At 40.0% G+C, this 20,074-nt stretch overlaps 2 protein-coding genes across 2 annotated transcripts; one reads left to right on the forward strand and one right to left on the reverse strand.

Moving 5' to 3' along the window:
• Window positions 1–4,066: 4,066 nt before the first annotated feature.
• LOC139287935 (mitochondrial coenzyme A transporter SLC25A42-like) lies at window positions 4,067–9,883 on the reverse strand. Its single transcript, XM_070909152.1, has 8 exons — window positions 9,766–9,883; window positions 9,197–9,356; window positions 7,342–7,453; window positions 7,065–7,090; window positions 6,655–6,821; window positions 5,956–6,072; window positions 5,578–5,729; window positions 4,067–5,434 (listed from the first exon to the last, which is right to left on the reverse strand). Exons 2-8 carry the CDS (start codon window positions 9,281–9,283, stop codon window positions 5,109–5,111), a joined length of 987 nt encoding a protein of 328 aa, XP_070765253.1. The 5' UTR covers window positions 9,284–9,356; window positions 9,766–9,883; the 3' UTR covers window positions 4,067–5,108.
• Window positions 9,884–10,950: 1,067 nt separating this feature from the next.
• LOC139287606 (MAU2 chromatid cohesion factor homolog) lies at window positions 10,951–19,963 on the forward strand. The gene is made up of 18 exons (XM_070908722.1): window positions 10,951–11,184; window positions 11,495–11,578; window positions 11,765–11,860; window positions 12,037–12,131; window positions 12,773–12,800; window positions 13,033–13,188; window positions 13,398–13,544; window positions 14,001–14,091; window positions 14,239–14,342; window positions 14,519–14,596; window positions 15,146–15,211; window positions 15,342–15,425; window positions 15,918–15,967; window positions 16,096–16,173; window positions 16,268–16,379; window positions 17,520–17,610; window positions 17,822–17,949; window positions 18,085–19,963. Exons 1-18 carry the CDS (start codon window positions 10,951–10,953, stop codon window positions 18,157–18,159), a joined length of 1,797 nt encoding a protein of 598 aa, XP_070764823.1. The 3' UTR covers window positions 18,160–19,963.
• The last annotated feature ends 111 nt before the right edge of the window (window positions 19,964–20,074 follow it).

The following is a 20,074-nucleotide window of genomic DNA, read 5'->3' on the forward strand; positions in this document are numbered from 1 at the left end:
AACTTGGTAGCCCCCCAGACATCTCATAAAATCTGTAGGGTTCAGCCCACAGTGCACACAGAGGAGCAAGTTGAGGGTAAGGGGTTTGCCAAAAGGGGGTTATAGTGGAGTCAGGACATGGATGGGTGGGATGGTTGGAATGGGGGGGCGGGAGGAGTGGGGGGGGGCGGTCTGCTTTAAAAAGTCCGAGAACTTGGAGCCTAGTTTGTCATGCTAACTGCAGCGATGCCATTGAATGTGGACACAGGGAGCAGAAGGTTCACAGGACCCCGGCCATTCTCATGCAAAGTCTGTCAGAGCCCTCTCCTGCGTCCGTCCACCCCCCCCTCCCCACAAGCCTTTACTCTCGCAGAAGAAATACATACATGTTTATAAATGGGCACACACACTCACTGAGGCCTGGGTAGAGTACCCCTTTCTTTGTATTTGCTCGGTCTGAAAATATGTGAAGTAACAATGGAAATAAATCCATAAATCTGAATTTGGAAAAACATAAAAAGACAATCGCAAACAAAATATGATCGCTGACAGGAAGATTCACGAACAACACGGTTATCTTATAGCTTTCATTTGCTTTAATTTTAAATGTGAAGTAACATGAATTAACGCCTCTCCCTGAAATGAATTAAAACACTGCATCTCAGACAACATTCAGAATGGAAAAAGAAGGTAAATTAAGTCATACTTACTACATCATCATAATTATAGCGTTCTAGTTGTGAGAGAGGAATGCACCATCGCTCGCATTAACACTCATCTTAACTTCCTGTGACCTTGACACTACCTTGAAGGCCAGTGGCATAAAAATTGACCTCATTTCCAGACTGATTGGGAAGAATAATTTTGTCCTGCATGTTCCACACAAACACAAATTCTATTTAGATTTCTATTTTGGCATCTCTACTAAATCACTCCCTGATTCTTATTTCTGCTCGCTGCTATCCTCCAACACTCACCTCTCAACTGTTTCACCTGATCCAGAGATCTGGGTGGATGTGTGTGTGTGTTGGGGGGGCTACAACTCATTTAGCGTTGAATCTGTTCAAATGCCAAGTGGTGAAAATGTCAGCTGCAGTGCAAGCGCTTACACATCTACATTTACTCTCTTTAAATGCAAACACTCCATGCAAATGAACGCATTAACCCCCCTCCGGGCTCAAAAACTGTAAGTACAAGCACATACTGTATGTGTGAGTGTGTGTGTGTGTGTGTAGGTGCCTGGATTTATGTGCTCAAATTTATGTGTACTATAGTTTCACAACCAGGGATTGAAGGAGTCTCCATTTGTATGTGTGAAAGTGTGTGTGTATGTGTTTGTGCCCCCTCATCTGCACTTGCGGCAGCCGTTTGGAGCCTGTATTTGATTGAGTGAAGGCCAACGCAGCCTGAACACTCCCTCTAATGGAAGAGTAGAGCCCAGCAGCTCAGTAATGCACTGACCCCAGAGCTTTTACAACGCTGCCAGCCGATAAGTGGCAATATGCTGGATCTTATAAAATTAACAAGACTGAGCTATGGGGAGAGGGAGCTCTGAGGGTGGCGGTGGGAGAGGATGACATTCCTATAGCACTTGTAAATATCAGCATGCATGCATGGAGGGATTATAACTGTTCTTGACTGAGTTTTATAGTCACGGCAGGGTGATTAGGTGTTTTTTCACTCGTTTCTTATTTTTTCTTAAGGCAAGTTTACAGGGAGACGTTTACAGGCCCGTTTATGTTAAAATAAGATATAAAATAAAATGTCTCTCAAGGTGTTTTAATGCTGCTGATTATATGAACGATACCATGGAGCCAGGTGCTTCAGAAGCTAACGCTGAGCTGACCTTCAAAGGGACGGCAACTGGATCCCAGCCAGTGTGGCTTTTGCAGGGCACCACAGGGGTGTGAACATGTGTGTACATGCATATGTTTACTATACAGTCCCTCCTTAACCTCCTGCAGTGTGACATCCACAGTATGGGCTCAAAGTCAAACAGCACCTATGCCTGGTTATGCATCTATTGTGTTTTTGGGGGGAACGAGGGCCTCATCTAAACGGAACAGAATGTTGTGGGTTTTTTTTTTAAAAGAGCCCTGAAATACATGCAAAGTGATATTACAGTCTCAGCCACTGTCTCACCGCATCCGAATCTGATTTCATTCTGAGAAAGGCTTTATTCCTGTGTGCCTCCCAGTATAACCTCCTCACCTTTCTCACACAGGCTCAGGATGGGTGAGTGTGTGTGCAGGAAGGCTGTATTTGTGTGCATTTTCGCCCATATACAGTGTATTTGTGTGTGTGAACAGCTATTGTCTGCCCGCGCTCCAGCAGGGGCTTCAAAGTGAATTATTCATGCAAGATTTGAATACATGCAAATGGTTCACTCCCCTCTCCTGGCACAGATCCAGGTTACCTATGGCAACGGCGCCTTCAAGAAGCATCTCTTCCCCCCTCCTCCTCCTCCTCCTGCTTCTCTCAGGCACCCACCCTCCGACCATGTTATCCACCCAGTGGTATTGTTTCGATTGTTGCAATACCAGGCCAGGTGGCTGCACACTGTGGGGTGGCAGGATATCCCATAATTCACAGTCAAGGTCATATAGGCAGGAAAGGATGGGAGATGGAGGGATGGAGAGTGGACAGACGGGAGGAGGGCAGGATCCCTCCATCCAGACGCGAAGTTCAGGAGACGACACTCAGCTGGTGAAGAAAAGGAAGCGGCTTCAGGTGGTGAACGATGCTATAACCAATGCGACGGAGCGGGCACACACTCACATACTATTCACGTTTAGTCACAGCTCATGCGCACGAACCAGTGCAGCAAAACAGGATGAGCAAGGAAAAAATGACCATCTTTGAATGCAGCATACAATTACTCAAATATCTTATTTATTTTAATACATATGTGTATATATTTGTGATCAGGGTGTCACTAATAAATGACAAAATATTTGAAACCTTTTAAATAGTATTGTACAGTGTAAAGTAAGGTTTATATTAGGATATTGGTTGATATGTGTGGCTTTTCCTCAGTCTTGTTCCATGTATTTGATCCTGAACGTTTTGTGTGTGTGATTAAGATTGATAAAGATAAATGTGTTTCTGAAAATCATTTTAATTTTGTTATGTTCAAGTATTATTGCTAGTATTTTTTTTTAAATCAGTTGCTTTGTAATAGAGTTCATATAAATTATACAAAAATAAAAATATTTTTCAAAGATAGGGCGGAGTTCCATTTTCTTAAAATATTTAATGATTATAATTCTCTTTCACCTGCTCTATCACCGTGATTTTGACATCAGAACATCTGTTAATAAAAAAAATGTAAAATATACAATACATCAATTATTCATACAGTGTTTTAGTGAGTAATTAGCCTTTGTAGTGTTTTGTAGTATATTTACTCATTTTGTTTTTACAACATTTTGCTTTGTAACATTGACACACAAAAAGCAGTATCAGCAGCATTAAGGTAGTAACTTTTAATTTTACACAGAATGTTCAAATTAAATAAAACGTAAAAAGAGTAAAATAACATTAAAAGTTGTCTCAGCGAGGAGAGGGCAGGTCAAGTTCAGGCCACGAGGCGATCAGAGCCTAACTAACCTCCATCATGGTCCTGCACAGAGAAGAGCAGCCACTCAATGCTGCCATCTACTGAAAGTGAAGGGACAGGTGTGGGTCAGATATGATTAATCAAATTGATACTGTATAAATGCACTTCAATTTTACTTTATTTTATAGACATTGGATATCATATTTGTTTTTAATTTTAGGTTGAATTAAAGCCTTTGAGGGAAATTAGTGCAAAACACAGAAAAAGCACATCATATAGTGATAATGTAATTAAGACCTAATTTTTTAATGAAAATGTTAAAAAGTTGGTGATTGTACCATTAAAAATTGAAGACCTGTGTGCGGTCAGTAAAAACATATTGTAACCACACCATTCCAATTCAAATTTCAAATTTAAGACCGGCCTTCACTGTCACTGACGGCGTGATTAGCTTAGCTTATCGTAGCTTATCTCATGGCCCCCTCAAGTGGACAAAAGGACTCATTGCTCAGGCTTGTGGACGGACATTTTATTGCATGGTCAGTTTAACTTGAAACAACTGTAAATTTACATCTTTGGAAATACTGTATGTTTGAAATATACATGATCAGTGAAAGTACAAATACTCCTTATTTACATGAAACCTATGACAGACTTAAGTGCTTTGGCATATTTTAGATTTTTCAGGTAAACAAACACTTTACAATCAAGTAAAAGCAATGATAGAATCTGCACAAGAATGTAAGCACAGTTAATCAATGAAAACTTAGTAATGCATAAAACAAAATCTGTTATATATATATATATATATTTATATCTCATATATTTGATTAGCCTCCACTTATTAGACAGTTTAATACAATAATCACACCTCCTCAGTGCTGGATGGACAGTGAAACTGTGCAGTCCCGCTGACATGATCACCCTCCGACTGTACAATCATTCGCCCCATTAATTTCAATTCAATCCACATTGGCTCCATCATAAAATTGAAAATTAAAACAAAACATATTGCATTATCACCCTTTTCATTACAAACCGCATCCCTCATATTTGAAACGTGATTAAAATTAAAATAAAATGTTCCCTCCAAATTAAAAGCAATACAACTCATTAAAAACAAGTTCTCTCTGTTGATACAGGATTAAGTTGAAAGAACATTGCAGGTCTAATATAATGCAAGCATTATCTTATTAACACAACCCAAACAAATTCCTCCATATCCACCTATCAAAAACAAAACTGTCTGTATCCACTGTTAATCACTTTAGCCGCCCTGATGGTAGCATGATTTCAAAACAAAGTTGGGCTTGCGTGAACAACTATTTAAAGACACCTCTTTGTCTCCTCACTCTCTCTGAAAGTGAATCCTGACTGTGCGTTTACCAAAGTATGAGAAGCTGTGTCCACTCATCCACTCCTCAGGAGGAACAGGAGTGTGCAGCAGGAGACGGTTCTGTACTGACTGAGTGCAGAAAGTTATTATTATTGTCATATGACAGAGTTGACCACCTCCCTCACGTCAGTCTCATGTGTGCTTTACGTTGTCCCTCTGTCACTCCCCACTGATTCAGTGGGTGAAGTAGCTGATCTGGTGCAATTTGAGTAGAAGGCTGTGCGTGATGTCAAATGTGGTGAGGCTGATCCCCACGGCAACGGGCCCTTTAAGCCAGTTCATGCTCAGGCCTTTGTATAGTCCGCGTACGACTCCCTCCTGCGTTACGATCTCGCGCATGGTCCCCAGAATTGTGCCGTACGATGAGCCGGTGACGCCGGCCGTCTGCATGCGCCGACGTACCACGTCCAGAGGGTACGAGGCAGATTGTCCGATCAGGCCTGCGCAGGCACCAAAAGCCAAACGCTCGTAGGGGTATGGTTGGGGTCGCTTCGTTTTTTCTAAAGCGAGAGAAAGACACAAAGAAGAGAAAGAGTTCAACATGTGCATGACACACGTTTCAGTCGTCTAAACATCTAAAATGCCACTTTACTGAACTGAATGCAGACGTTAAAAGAAAAGAGAAATTACTAATGATCCGTACCGGTGTGCAGCTTCTTGAGAGTCTCATATGTGAAAAATGTGATCCCTGCATACGGGATGACACCCAGGATAGTGGGAGTGAAGCCTCTGTAAAGAGTCTTCACACCTTCCTCTTGGGAGATCCGCACAAAGACGTGCATGATGTTGCTGTACCTGTATGAAGAAAAAGCATCAGGCATTCAAGACATTATTTACCAAACCATATCAAACCATTTACTATGACATGTGGTTTAGTAACTTTTATGCTCTGAAATGGTCCGTTTTATTGCAATAGGAAGACAACAATGGGACTAATACACATATGGGTGAGTCTGCGCAGGGAGCTCTTGGTACACAGTCGTAGGTGTTATAATGTGACAAACAGGGGATAGGTGCTCACGTTTCTCTGGCTGTGACAGCCATCCTGGCTCGCACCATGTCCAAAGGGTAGGTGAGCATAGCAGCAGTGGTGCCAGCCAGAGAGCCCGCCAGGAAGCGTGGGAAAGGAGGCAGAGCTCTGAAACAAACGACACAATAATATGTAGTAAACAACGATACAAAAACCTTTCTTTTAGCCCATCAAAAAAACGTGACTAAGAGTCTCTTTGATGCTGTACTTTGGCACTGTGGTGCTTTGAGCTAAATGCTAACATCAGCATGCTGAAATTCTCACGATGACGATGCTAGCATTCTGATGTTTAGCGGGTATAAGGTTTACCTTGTAATCCTCTTAGTTTAGCATGTTAGCTTAACATTTGTTGATTAGCACTTAACACAAAGTACAGCTGAGGCTGATGGGAATGTCACTAGTTTTGCAAAAACCCAAGTATTGGACAAATTCAGATGTTGACCTGGTGATGGCACTAGATCAAAGGTCAGGAGATCCAAGTTATTACTATGAATGTCTGTACAAATTTTCACAACAGTCGTCGAAATATTTCAATAACATTTGTTTTTCAGTTATTTCATACTGGACCAAAGCGATGGACCTGCTATTGCTATAACTAGATAAAAGACAAAAACGTTTAAATTATGTTGTATTTTAAGATAAATACATTTTCAAAAATCATTACTACTGAAAGACAAATTCTCTACTCACTTTCCCTGGTAGCCGTAATAGCCCCCCAGTCGTTTTTTGTACTGTTCATGGGAGCAGAACTGGATGGCAGCGTAGGGCATGACCCTCACCATGGTGGCAGAGTTCCCCCTCCACAGACTGAGCAGCCCATCCTTCATGTAAGTGCAGTAGATGAGCCTGAAGGCCTCCTGGGGGTCATGTATGTGTTGGGTCAGGAGCAGAGAAAGATACTCTTCACATTTCCTACATCTAATAATCGAGTACAACAACCACATGTAGTCTGTAGGACTCTGAGTGTGGCTGTGAAATAATATAAAAACAATACTACAGCAGAGACCCAGCAGATACACTCTAGAGCTCCAACTAAGGTTGATTTGTTTTATTAATTTATTAATTGTTTAATATATAAAATGTCACAAAGACAAACTCACCTTAGCTGAGAATCTGTCTGAGGAGACTGTGGGACAACAAGAGACACAGTGAATGTCAGGGTTTAACAACACACTCCCATTTAGGATAAACATCTACTAAGAAGATTAGCAATTAGTTAAGAACAGTTTCAGCAGCCTAAAACTATGTTACACACAGAAGAACAGTTGTTGCATTTTCTGTGGAGTGTAAACAGAACTTAAGTCACTTACATATACAGTGGCCTATTTTCTGTCTGTAGATTCTATATTTGGAAAGAAACCTTTTTGTTTTTCTTGCCTTGGAAAATGATCTTGGTCCGATCCAGAGGTGCAATGACTGTTTTGGCTATGGCTCCAGCAAATGCCCCACACAGCAGGGAGTCCAGCGCAGTCCATCTGGGCCTCAAGTCCTTTTTAGACACACACACACACACACACACATATTTGCATTACATTACTTCAGAAGACATTTTGTCACATTACACTGATACAAACATAGAAAATCCCTTAACACTGACCCTGAAAACAACTCAAGATATCTTCACAAACTTACACTGGTTACTTTTTGAAGTGTGGACACAAGTTTAATAATGTCTCTCTCATGATGTGACTGTTTGAGCCTCATAAACATGTAACACAAAAGCCATTTGCTTATCAGCACAAACACTCCCATTACTATCCCTCAGCAAAGTTACTGTGACAGAACAGTAAAAATCTGCACGTGGATTAGAGCAAGCGTGACTCAACTGTTATGACAGTATCACAAGAGATAACACCAACCAAGCAGAGCTGTTTGTGTGTGTGTGTGTGTCTGTGTCTGTGTGTGTGTGTGTGTGTGTGTGTGTGTGTGTGTGTGTGTGCGCGCGAACATGAGCATTCATTCAGCTGGAAGGGACAGTTGAACCCAATAAACAATCCCACTCACTGATAAGATATGTATTTGGCACAAATAAACAACTTAAACCAGAGGAGGGAACATACTGTTTTAGATTTGATTTGTTGACACGTATAAATAGGTTTTTGACTTATTGTAACTATTACAGCTTAACATATAATCAATAAACTTACCTACCTGGCTACATATATTGTCTGGGATCAACTGCTGCCAACCAGTGGTGGAGAGTAACTAAGTACATTTACTCAAGTACTGTACTTCAGTACAATTTTGGAGATACTTGTACTTTACTTGAGTATTTCCAGTTCCAGTCCACTACACTACACTTCAGGGACAAATATATATATATATATATACACACTTATATAGATTTTTTGGATAACTTTAGTTACTTTGCATGTTCAGATTAGTAAAACTAAATATCAACAACAAATAAATGATGATAAGATAATACTTTATTGATTTTAGATTCACAAGCTACCCAGCAGATAAAGTATATAAAATAGTTAGAATTAGCTCCACATTTACCAGCTGAAAGATTAAAGTGATGTACAAATGAATGCATAAATAATTATCATCCAATAATATACATTATTCTGAAATGGGCCGTTCTGCTTCTAATTAAGTAAAACATTTGAATGCATGACTTTTACTTGTAACAGAGTATTTTCTACACTGTGGTATTATCACTTTTACCTAGTACAAGATCTGAATACTACATCTGCTGCAAACTCTGTTTGTACACAGATCATATCTTAAAATGAGCTTATCTTATAAAAATGATAGAAATATTGTCTTGTATACTGACAAACCCTAACTCTGTGCTACTACAGTAAACATCTGTCACCATTCTCCTTATTCAACACGACCTGCTGCATTGCTTTGTAAACTAAGGCCAGCTTTAGATTAACTGGCACTTGCTATTTACAGCAACGCACCGGTGGAGGCATGTCCTTCCACAGTATGCATGGTACCAGGAAGGCTCTATGTCACAACAACAAGCCCATACGCTGAGCAGAGCCTCGAAGTCACACAGTAGAGTTTGTTTTATGGGTGATCGTCAAGAAACCATACCGCAATTTCACAAATGGTGCCTTTTAAAAGAATTTAAATTGTTTTTAAACGCAATGTTATAATACACACCGCCTAAAAGTATAACAAGAGCAATGTAGTAACAAAAGAAAAGAACTAATCATTTGTATTCAAGCAGTGACTTGTCTTGTCATGTGACTGAGTCATGAGAGAAAACAACACTCACCTTTGCTTGGTTGGAGGGTGGCAGAGCCAGCACAGTGGCCTGAGCCACTGGCAGACGGCTCGGATGGTCGCTCACACCATGGGCCATGTGTGCCCTTCACAGATTGCCAAGGCTGTCAGACACTCAGTCACTCATTCAGGAAAACCCACAGCAGCAATTTCTATATGAGGAAAATATGTACTGGCAATTAAAAAGACACTTAACAAAACAGCAGGCCGCCGGCCGTGTCGCACCGCCTCAAGTATCTTTATCAGGACTCGAGGACGTGATTACCCGCACGCCCATACCCTGCACAAACAGCACCCTGGCTTGTAAACAGGGTGTTGCATTACAAAAGCTCTGCTCTACTTTCCAGCACATAACCAAACACAACATTCATATCTATCAATCAACAATCAGGCCCACGTGTCAATTCTCTAAAACTAATGGGTGCAGATAATAACTTAATGACCACACCTCAAATAAACAAACTGCGAATCATAGTTCTACAAAGAATGAATAAACAGGCCTATGCATCGTTAGTGCAGTTACATCTAGACGTTTATTGATTGAATGCTGCATTTTGTTACCTTCGATTGTGTCTAAGAGGAGCCCGTGTTTACAGATCTTCGATGTGTTATAGCAGTCACCAGCCTGCCCTGCAGATTCTTGCACACATTTCTTGTTTGCTCGCTGGAGGCTGGTCAGTCGCTCTTATAACTTGCAACACGCTGCGAGGTGTCGGCACGTCTCTTCGCGTTGTTGACGTTTGTGAAGATGACTGTAAAAGACAGGTGTCACTCTGCGGCAGTGTGTTGTCTATTTATAGACGACGCCTGCAAGGAAATTTAGCTGCTGCCTGGTTCTGCGCACAAGCTTATTTTGGGCTTTTCAAGGTCTTAAAGAAACTGGGGCAGCGTATGCCAGTATTTTGGACTACAATACCCATGAGCGAGTCTAGTTATTCGGTTGAAATCTCGCGAGTTTATCTACAACATTGGGTTGCCAGGTTAACCCATATGTATCATAAACTGTACACATGCCTTTGCCATGATAAAATACTTGTTCATGCAGACAGAACATTTTGAGTTTCAGAGCAGTTTCGACACAAACAACAATCACAATTTAACCAAGATAAAAAAAATCCAAATAAGTTATGATTATATCCTATCAAGAGTTACAGACAAATCAATTTACCCCTAGGTGAAATGTAATTATTGATTTCAAGAATGATCCTTTTCATAGTGTTTAATAACTGACTGTATATTAACCTTTAAGAAATCGTTTTACTGTTGATGTTATGGGTGACCCATAGTAGGCTACTCCATATGCTTAGCTGAAACTCAGCATATATTGTGTGTATTGTATGTTTTGAATGTAAAACCTTATTCTGACAGATATACAGGGAAGTGAAAAATGAAATACTTCTCAATTAAATTTAATAAAGTAAGAGTATAATGTCTCCCAAAGTGGAAATTATTCAAAACACAATTATCTCACAATAAAATTACTGCTGCCCTTGAGAAAATTAGTTAATTTGTACATTGTCTTTTTCTTTTTAATAAATAAACTTTTAATGTAAAATTATTCTAACTCGTACAAAGCCTTTCAGTCTTTGTTTGTCATACATGATTAAATCTTTACTAAAAAGAAGAAAATAATACAAAAGCGATGGATTGGGGGCTTAGACGATTTGATTGTGGGTTATTCATGACCGAACCTGGCAACCCGGGAGTCTGGCCATAGCGCTGAAAAACTTGTTGTTGTCGGGGAAAATGGCGTCAAACGTAGAGGCCCCAGAGCGCTGGTACCTCGCCCTTCTCGGCTTTGCGGAGCATTTCCGAACATCCAGTCCGCCCAAAATCCGACTCTGCGTGCACTGTCTACAGGCAGTGTTTCAGTTTAAACCTCCACAGAGGATCGAGGCCCGGACACATCTTCAGCTGGGCTCGGTTCTCTACCACCACACCAAGAACAGCGAGCTGGCCCGCAGCCATCTGGAGAAAGCGGTGAGGGACGCTCGATCTAGGAAAGAACGGGGATGCGGCGGAGAAGGGGAGGGGTGTAGGCCACAGGCAGCGAAAATAGCGAACGGCGGAAATCTTTATATAGCCGCTAATTCAGGAAGGTTGAATTTGTCAGGAAGTTGAAATATAAGATGTGTGAGCGTTTTGTTGAGTATTCGTCCCGAGTCGGCCGCTTTCGTTCTTTCTCTGGTGTTAGCCAAATAAGCCGCTGTATGGGATTATTATTGGTTCATAAAGATAGCAAACAACGACAATATGACGCCGCTAACATTTTGTATCTTTTGTTTTGCAGTGGTTTATATCTCAACAAGTCCCTCAGTTTGAAGATGTCAAATTTGAAGCTGCAAGCATTTTGTCAGAACTCTTCTGCCAACAGGTAAGCTATTTGTTTTAGATACAGAAGTAACGTTAAATGGTATGAAGTAACATTAGCTATTAACGTTATTTCTTACCACCAACTGAAATTGACATGGTATTAGAAGTTGTGTATGGCATCGTGGTACATGCAGGGTTTGCTGTACATATTTATTATTGACTATTGATCCTTCTAATCAATTTTCAGAATTTGGTGGACTCTGCAAAACCCCTACTGCGCAAGGCCATCCAGATTTCACAACAAACACCATACTGGCACTGCAGATTGTTGTTCCAGTTGGCGGTATGTATTAGTGCAGTATGAATGTGTCCCTGTAGGGATGACATTGTTTAACTCACATAAGTCATTTTCATGTGCAGGTCCAACAGTGTTTGAGAACGAATTCACATCCTGACTTTGTGTCCACATAGCAAAATAGTCTCCAGTGATGACAGGAATGTCCTTGTCCCTTTTTTTAGCAACTTCATACTCTGGAGAAAGATTTGGTGTCAGCATGTGACCTGCTGGGGGTTGGAGCTGAGTACGCCCGAGTGGTTGGGTCAGAATATACCAGGTAAGTGTCACTCAATCCTCTGTTGACTGCACATTTTAGGCTTTTAGTGGTTAGCATCAGACACGTCCAACTTCAGCAAACATTGTCATCAATCTGGGGTGCACAAAAACCTAACATTTGTTTGTATGTATGTACAACTATGAGTGTCTCATAAGTCTCAATCTGATCACAACATGCTTACCAACCCATGTAGGGGCTATCCCAAACCAAATAATGGGAAATAGACCATGAAACTCTTGACAGTACTTCTGTTTTGTTGCCAACTTCTCATTCGTAATATCCCTCTACAGCCTTATGACTTGTAGATAAAAAGTTTTCCTGGCACTGTCTTTTCATAGTGGTTTCAGACAAATCACATAGTGTATAGTGAATTAAAGACAAAACATCACAAAGTTCCCTTTACATAGAAAATGTTTTATTCTCTGTTGTTCTTCATGAAAATGTTGCTCATGTAAAACTTGAAACAACACTTTGAAACAAGTGCACCCCTCTCTTCTGATCACATTTTAACATGGTTTTGGCCATGACACTGGTGCACCTTTGTTACCAATACAACAGTGGCACAAAGTAAGTGTTGTAAGTGTACATTGATTATGAGATCTTGATGGTAAAAAAGCTCACTTGATGTTTTTGATTTGTAGGGCATTGTTTCTCCTCAGTAAGGGAATGGTGAGTCATCTTTTCTACTTATCTTTATTATACTATTTCTGCTGTTACACCATGGCGATATAATCAGTGATTATTTTCCCTAACCCAAATACTTTTCTTGCATCTTTTGTTGTGTGTATCCGTAACTTAATATACAGCAGTGATAGTTGTTGTTTTTAACATACGAGTTAAATAAATAAAAAAGCAAATTTGATTAAGTTTTGATTGTGGTGATGTTTTTTTTATCTTCTAGTTGCTGCTAATGGAGAGGAAGCTTGGGGAGGTGCATCCCCTGCTCACACTGTGCGGAACTATTGTAGAAAACTGGCAGGGAAACCCCATCCAGAAGGAGTCCCTGAGGGTCTTCTTCCTGGTCCTACAGGTCACACACTACCTGGATGCAGGACAGGTAGGAAAACCAGGCTGGAAGGGTTCAGTAAAGTGGGCCAGAGTTACATAGGGGACATAAGTGACCGTGTTTATTAACACACAGGAAAATAGTTGATCAGCATGCATGCATATATTTATTTCATAAAGGGATTAGGGATGATAAACAGATAATTTGATGTCTGGTTGTCTCAAACTGCTTGAAGCTGAGGTTGGATATCTTGTCCCCAGGTGAAGAGCGTGAAGCCGTGTCTGAAGCAGCTGCAGCAGTGCATCCAGACCATCTCTACACTCCACGATGATGAGATTCTGCCCAGCAACCCGGCTGACCTATTTCACTGGCTGCCCAAGGAGCACATGTGTGTCCTCGTCTATTTGGTAATGCCACTTCTCTTTCTTTGCTGCATGAAAGCCCCTAAAAGCTATAATCTTCCAAAACAACTGTCATTCACTCCTGTGGTTTGTAGTCATACTGCAGTCTAAGCGGCAAAAATCCTTAATGTTTTTAGTTTAGTAGCAAATTACTGAATTCTCCAGTTTAACACACCAACCCTACTTTTCACACGAGAGCCAGAATTCATTTTGAAGGGAGAGGAGGAGAGCACAAAGACAAGAGACCTTCTTGCTGAAGTGTAAAATGCATTAATAACTGTAATTAAAAGAACCAATAATAAAGCCTTAATAGATAACACGGTTGGTGAGGCTCTTTGCCTTTTCCCTACAGATAGCTTGACACAACTGAAGTGTTGCAGAGATTCGGCTTCGAGTGAACTTGCACATTATTAGGGCTTGTTTCACAGTGTTTAATGTATACTCTTTCTCGTCACTTTACAGGTCACAGTCATGCACTCCATGCAAGCAGGCTATTTGGAGAAAGCCCAGAAGTACACAGACAAGGCTCTTATGCAACTAGAGAAACTAAAAAGTGAGTTACACAACTTGTTCCTGTGCCTTTTATTTTAAATTAAAAATAATTTAATCAGGAATAACTATGTAATGTGGAACTGTGCCTTTCGAACTGTAAAAAACATTTTGCACCACTTATTGGTTTATTTTTATCTCCATGTTTCAGTGTTGGACTGCAGCCCCATCCTCTCTACCTTTCAAGTCATTCTGCTGGAGCACATCATCATGTGTAGACTTGTCACGGGCCACAAGGCCACTGCGTTACAAGAGGTATATTGTTTCTGTATCCGTGGTCCTTTCTGGAGTTTTGTTGTATTTAATATGAGTGTATAAGATACAGACCAGCAGCCTTGAGAGCTCTATTTTGTAGCATGTCACAAAAATGGGTTTGCATGCTTGAGTGAACTTGTGAAGGTGAACACTGACTCTCTGTTCTGTCCATCCAGATCTCACAGGTGTGTCAGCTGTGCCAACAGTCCCCCAGGCTATTCACCAACCACGCTGCTCAGCTTCACACGCTATTAGTGAGTATTTTCAACCTAAACCCTTTTTAACATTTATTGTGTGTACAACTGTGTGTGCCTGTGTGATCAGGGTTACTATTGTAAGGAAAGACAAAGAACAGTGAAAGTTTCAGAACATGGTCACAAATTCAAGTAAAGTAAGTTACACTAAACTGAAATGAATGTGTTTCCCTGTGATGTTTACTGAAAATACATCTATTTGAGGCATATTTTCAGTGGTCAACTTTTTGTTTTACTTTTGTTTTTTAAGTTAAAAAAGTTGTTATGTTGTTTTGGAATGTCGGAGTCAACCCCCCTTTTGCATTTAAGGATTTATTGTTACAAAATACCACTTATTAAATATGGGTGTTTTTTAAACAATGGTAAAATTATGAAATCTTTGTAGACTCTTTGTAGGAACACACAGAAATCTGCCATAAGAAATAAACAGAAGTTATACATTCCAAAGGCTGTTATTCTGAAGAAACCACACTTTCTAACTGTGTCTATATTCCTGTTTTGGTGAGAAGCTGACGTCGATCTATTCCTCTTGCTCTTTTCACGTCTCAGGGTCTGTACTGTATCTCAGTGAACTGTATGGATAATGCAGAGGCACAGTTTACCACAGCCTTGCGGGTGAGTATGTGGTGATTTTCACCAATATCCTCTTCTCTCCACTCTTTTATTCTCTTTTCTCTTCTACTCTCTGCAGCAGCTGCTCTCTCCTCTTGTCTCAAACTTGTCTGTATTGTTTTATATCAATCAGCTCACCACACACCAGGAACTGTGGACATACATTGTGACCAACTTGGCCAGTGTCTACATAAGGGAAGGAAACCGGCACCAGGAGGTCAGTTAAGTAATAAACGGCTCACGTTTTTAGATTACAAGAGTGTAATGCAGTGACCCCAAGTGTTCAGCATTCAATATATCAAGTTTGTGGTTTACTTCTTTGTAGAGCCTGATTCTATACATTGCACCAGCATATTATCACAGATATATTGGTATTGGCATATATGTTGGTCACAGATTAACGAGAAATTGTGGCAAGAAAAGCCAACTATAGTGTATGTTTTTTGTAATTCAGAAACAGTATTGCCATTGCATAGTTTGTCCACTAGAGAGCGCTGACAGGTTACTTCTTCAACTGTAAAATGTCCCAGTACAGTACACAACTAAATTTAAGCTATCCCTATATTCTTCTAAGTACACAGTCGGAGGATTAAGTTGTGTTGGATAAAAGTACACTGAAATAAAGGAAACATAAGTAGTGACAACCCTTTAGATAATAATTAATAGGTGCTTTTATATTTACTTATTTCCTGTTTTGTTTCCTCTTCAGCTGTACAGCCTCCTCGAGAGAATAAACCCAGACCATAACTTCCCAGTAAGGTATGTGGAACAAGAATTTTTTTTTTCAGTTTGTGTATAATAAGGAAAATACAACAAAGCAATGCATTTTGTTGAAATTGGTTTAGATTATTAAAATGACAACCATTGCCTTTTTGTTTTTGATTCAGCTCCCATTGCCTCCGTGCTGCAGCCTTCTACATCAGGGGACTCCTGTCCTTCTTTCAAGGACGCTACAACGAGGCCAAGTATGACCAATCTTCAATTGTTTCATACAAACACACCCACAGATCCACCGTGTGCCTGTACATATTTTTATATGTATATATTGTTGTGTTTCAGACGTTTCCTAAGGGAAACCCTCAAGATGTCTAATGCGGAGGATCTGAACAGACTGACCGCCTGCTCCCTGGTTCTGCTGGGCCACATCTTCTATGTACTGGGCAACCACAGAGTAAGATGACAAATGTGCCTAATGTTCGCACAAAATCTGACTTGATTTTCATTTTGGGCTATGAATGGGGTCAACAACAGGTGTTAGAACAACTAGGTCACCATAACAGAACATTTTGTCTTATCTTTTTGAATAGAAACTGTTCTAATTGATCTAGTCTGTTGTTGTTTTTCACCTCATTGATGTGCCATGAGCAGCTAGGCCTTCAGTTATGAAACCCTTTATGTGTTTTGCACAAAATACAGACACATAAAATAGCCTGATACGCACACTTTTTCTTTTTATAAGAAATCACCATGATATTTCAGTATCCAGGCCTAATATCCTGCCTTGTTAGCTCTTACAGTTAACCGTATGTGTTTAATGAGGCGTCTCTTGGTGAATACAGATATGCACAGAAATCAGGTTGTTGTTTAGGTTGAGACCAGATGAGACTCTAGACTTGTTATTATTGTGGCATGACCAAAATATAAAACAAAAATGAGTGGCAGAATGTCACGGCGGCAGCAACTCTGGAGCTGCATCATCTACAAATTAAGAAGCGTTCAGATATCACAGTTGAGGCAAGGAAACAAGTTGTTGTGCATCAACAAAGCATGGGTGCCATTGACTGGGGTCAGAGCACAGCCCCACCCCACTTGAGACTCCCTCGTTAATGATGTTTCTCAGAGGAGGGTGCACTGCAGGTAAATGAGCCCTCCTCTTCTTGTCCTCAGGTAAGATGACAAAGCTAAAAGAACAAGTTCTATGAAGCCACTAGATATAGATCCAACATCAACTGACAGAGGAACATTGTTAGATAACACAGGAATGTTTAAAAATATTGAATGAATAATTCAATGTTTTCATAAATTATTTGTAGTTATTAGTCTGCTGCTAACAGTCAAAGTGCTCCTTCCTAACTGAGTAATTTAAGGGTTCAAAATGACTAATGTGGGGAGATTATTATTTTGTGTGCACAAATTATTTATTGGGGAGGGCACTAATGTCTAATGCCTCCTGCCCACAAATGATCCAAAAATGACCCTCTATTGCTCTGTAGGATGTAATGGCATGCACATATCTCAAAACCCCTTTAAATGCTTACAGTGTTCATAAATGAGGATCGTCGTCTGATGGTTTCCACCCTTTTCTCTTTAGGAAAGCAACAACATGGTTGTACCTGCCATGCAGCTGGCCAGCAAGATCCCGGACATGTCTGTTCAGCTCTGGTCTTCGGCACTGTTGAAAGGTACATAATGACCTTTTCCCTTATCTTGGTACAACATTGTTTATGTTCTTGGATGTGTTACTTGTTAACACTTGATGAAAGCACTGGCTTTGCAGACCTTTTTAACTGTGAGAATACATGACTTTATCATCACATTTGAAGCACAGAATCTCTGTTCTCAAGAAACAAGCTATGTTTGAAGGGAGATGTTGACCTTGTGTTGTGCTTACAGACTTGAACAAGGCCCTTGGGAACACCATGGATGCTCATGAAGCAGCCCAGATGCACCAGAACTTCTCCCAGCAGCTGCTGCAGGACCACATCGCTGCCTGCAGCCTCCCGGAGCATAACCTCATTAGTGTACGTGGAACAGATTTATCATTGCTCTTCATTATCACTTTTCCCTCTAGTGTCATATTAATCACTATAGTGTATCTATTTTCTGTATACGTTTTGTAGCGCTGAGATTACAGTACTTCTCTGTTTGTTTTTCAGTGGACCGATGGCCCTCCTCCTGTCCAGATCCAAGCCCAGAACGGCCCAACCACCAGCCTCGCAAGCCTGCTATGAGAAACCACCTGTCTTGCATATGACGGTAGCTGGTACATTATCACAAGCAACAGATTGATGCCTACCAACCTGCTGTCAGACTACTGTAGCTGAGATTCGAGAGAATTTTAACAGGCCACAGAGTTCAGGCCTTGACTTTATTAGCTTCTCAAGATTGCTTCCCGATTGTCTGCTCTCACACTTTTAATTGTTGTAAAACAATTACAACTACTGTTGTACATGTATTTCACACTCTCTGATGGCATGGATGCTCACGGGGCATAAGGGCAGGGTTGGACTCTTGATTCGAGTAGTGAAGGACACATAGCGACGTATAAAAGGGCTTCTTTGCCTCAGATATGGAGAACCCTTCTCTACGTTTGCCAGGTTTCTTTTCCATTTGTTGGAAAAACAAGGGGGTAGATAGGAGGGCAGAAAAGAAATGTAGAGGAAATTAATTTATTCATGTTGATATTTTTGTACCTGTTGGTAAATATTTTACATCTTGCCTTTTTTTGTATGGCTCCTGTTATTTTTTTTTTTTTTCCATGCATGGAAGCTACTGATGTGGACTCCCTGTACAATAGTTTCTGACTTGGGTTGCTAACAATACATTCTTGGTAGATACGTTTTTGCACAAATTCCATCATAGAAAGAATAGAGACACTTGTAATATATTTTCACACAATCAGTTGAGAAGTTTGATGATACAAATTGGCAGTGTACATTGTATTGGGACCGTGCACAATTCACTGTGTGCAGTTCCTCTATGGACCAGAATATGCCTCTGTTGGGTCTTTTTAATGAGCAATGTTTAAAAACTTCTGCGTTTTCTATCATTTGGTGGCTGTGAGGGTTGCCACATACCCTTTAAAAGAACACATTTAACTGATGTATTTTTTGAAGTTCCATAATATATGAGTTCCCTGTTGATGTATTCATTTTTACAGATCACGTTTAGACTTTTGGAGCTCACAGTAATCTTCAGATATTCAGAAAGTGAATTTATTTTATTTTGTTATATTTTAATTTGTCTTGATAGTTCTACTAAATGGTTTCTTTACAGTATGTTTGTATAGATTTGCCACTCGTTGAACCTTTATTGTACAGTGACATTTTATAAAGTCAATTTAGTAAAGTGTGATATGTATTTTTAGCTATCCTATGTAGAAATCTCAATGCTTGGTATTTAAGGCACTCTGTAAGGACACAGTTTAAGCTTGAGTACTAGCCATATTCTATCCAATGCCTATGTTTTTAATGCTTACATTGTTTTCAATAATTTTCCAATAAAAAATATGATTGAAATTTTGTAATTTACTGATTTACACATCTGTTTTGAGAAATAATTCCATTGGATAGAGTGTAGTTGTTTGTTGCTCGTTTTTAAGCTGGGTCAATGATTGATTGCTTAATAATCATGTTTAGAGGAGTCAAACTGGGCCATTCATACTACTGACGACCTGCTGAAGTGGTAGACACTACAAAACAGTAGGAAGGAAACTGAGTGAATACTGGCAGCTGTGTGATTTGTAGCAGTTGTTAGTTACTTTAACTACTGCAGAAGCAAAAATATGACTGAGTGGAGAGCCTGTTTTTTAAGTAGCCTTTAGGTGGTGCTAAAGAGTTCAAATGTGTTACTTCACGTGCACATCATTTTACTGTTAAAGGATTTTCTTCAAGACAAAATATGCACAGATCTCAATTTTAGGCCTCAATACTGTTTCACTGGATGTACTTTTACTATACTACTTTACAAAAGCTAGAATTTCTAGAAGAAAATGTTTTTAAAATCCACCTACCACTATGTAAACATCTACATGGCTAAAATGTACCACCTAAACAATAACATACTGGATTTTCTCTGGTTAATCAACTCAAACAATTGATGCTTTTCAAAAAATAATGTATAATGTGATTAATTTGTATTTAAAAA

The sequence above is a fragment of the Enoplosus armatus genome, chromosome 7 (genome assembly GCF_043641665.1).
Source record: "Enoplosus armatus isolate fEnoArm2 chromosome 7, fEnoArm2.hap1, whole genome shotgun sequence".
In the NCBI taxonomy this organism is placed as follows: domain Eukaryota; kingdom Metazoa; phylum Chordata; class Actinopteri; order Centrarchiformes; family Enoplosidae; genus Enoplosus; species Enoplosus armatus.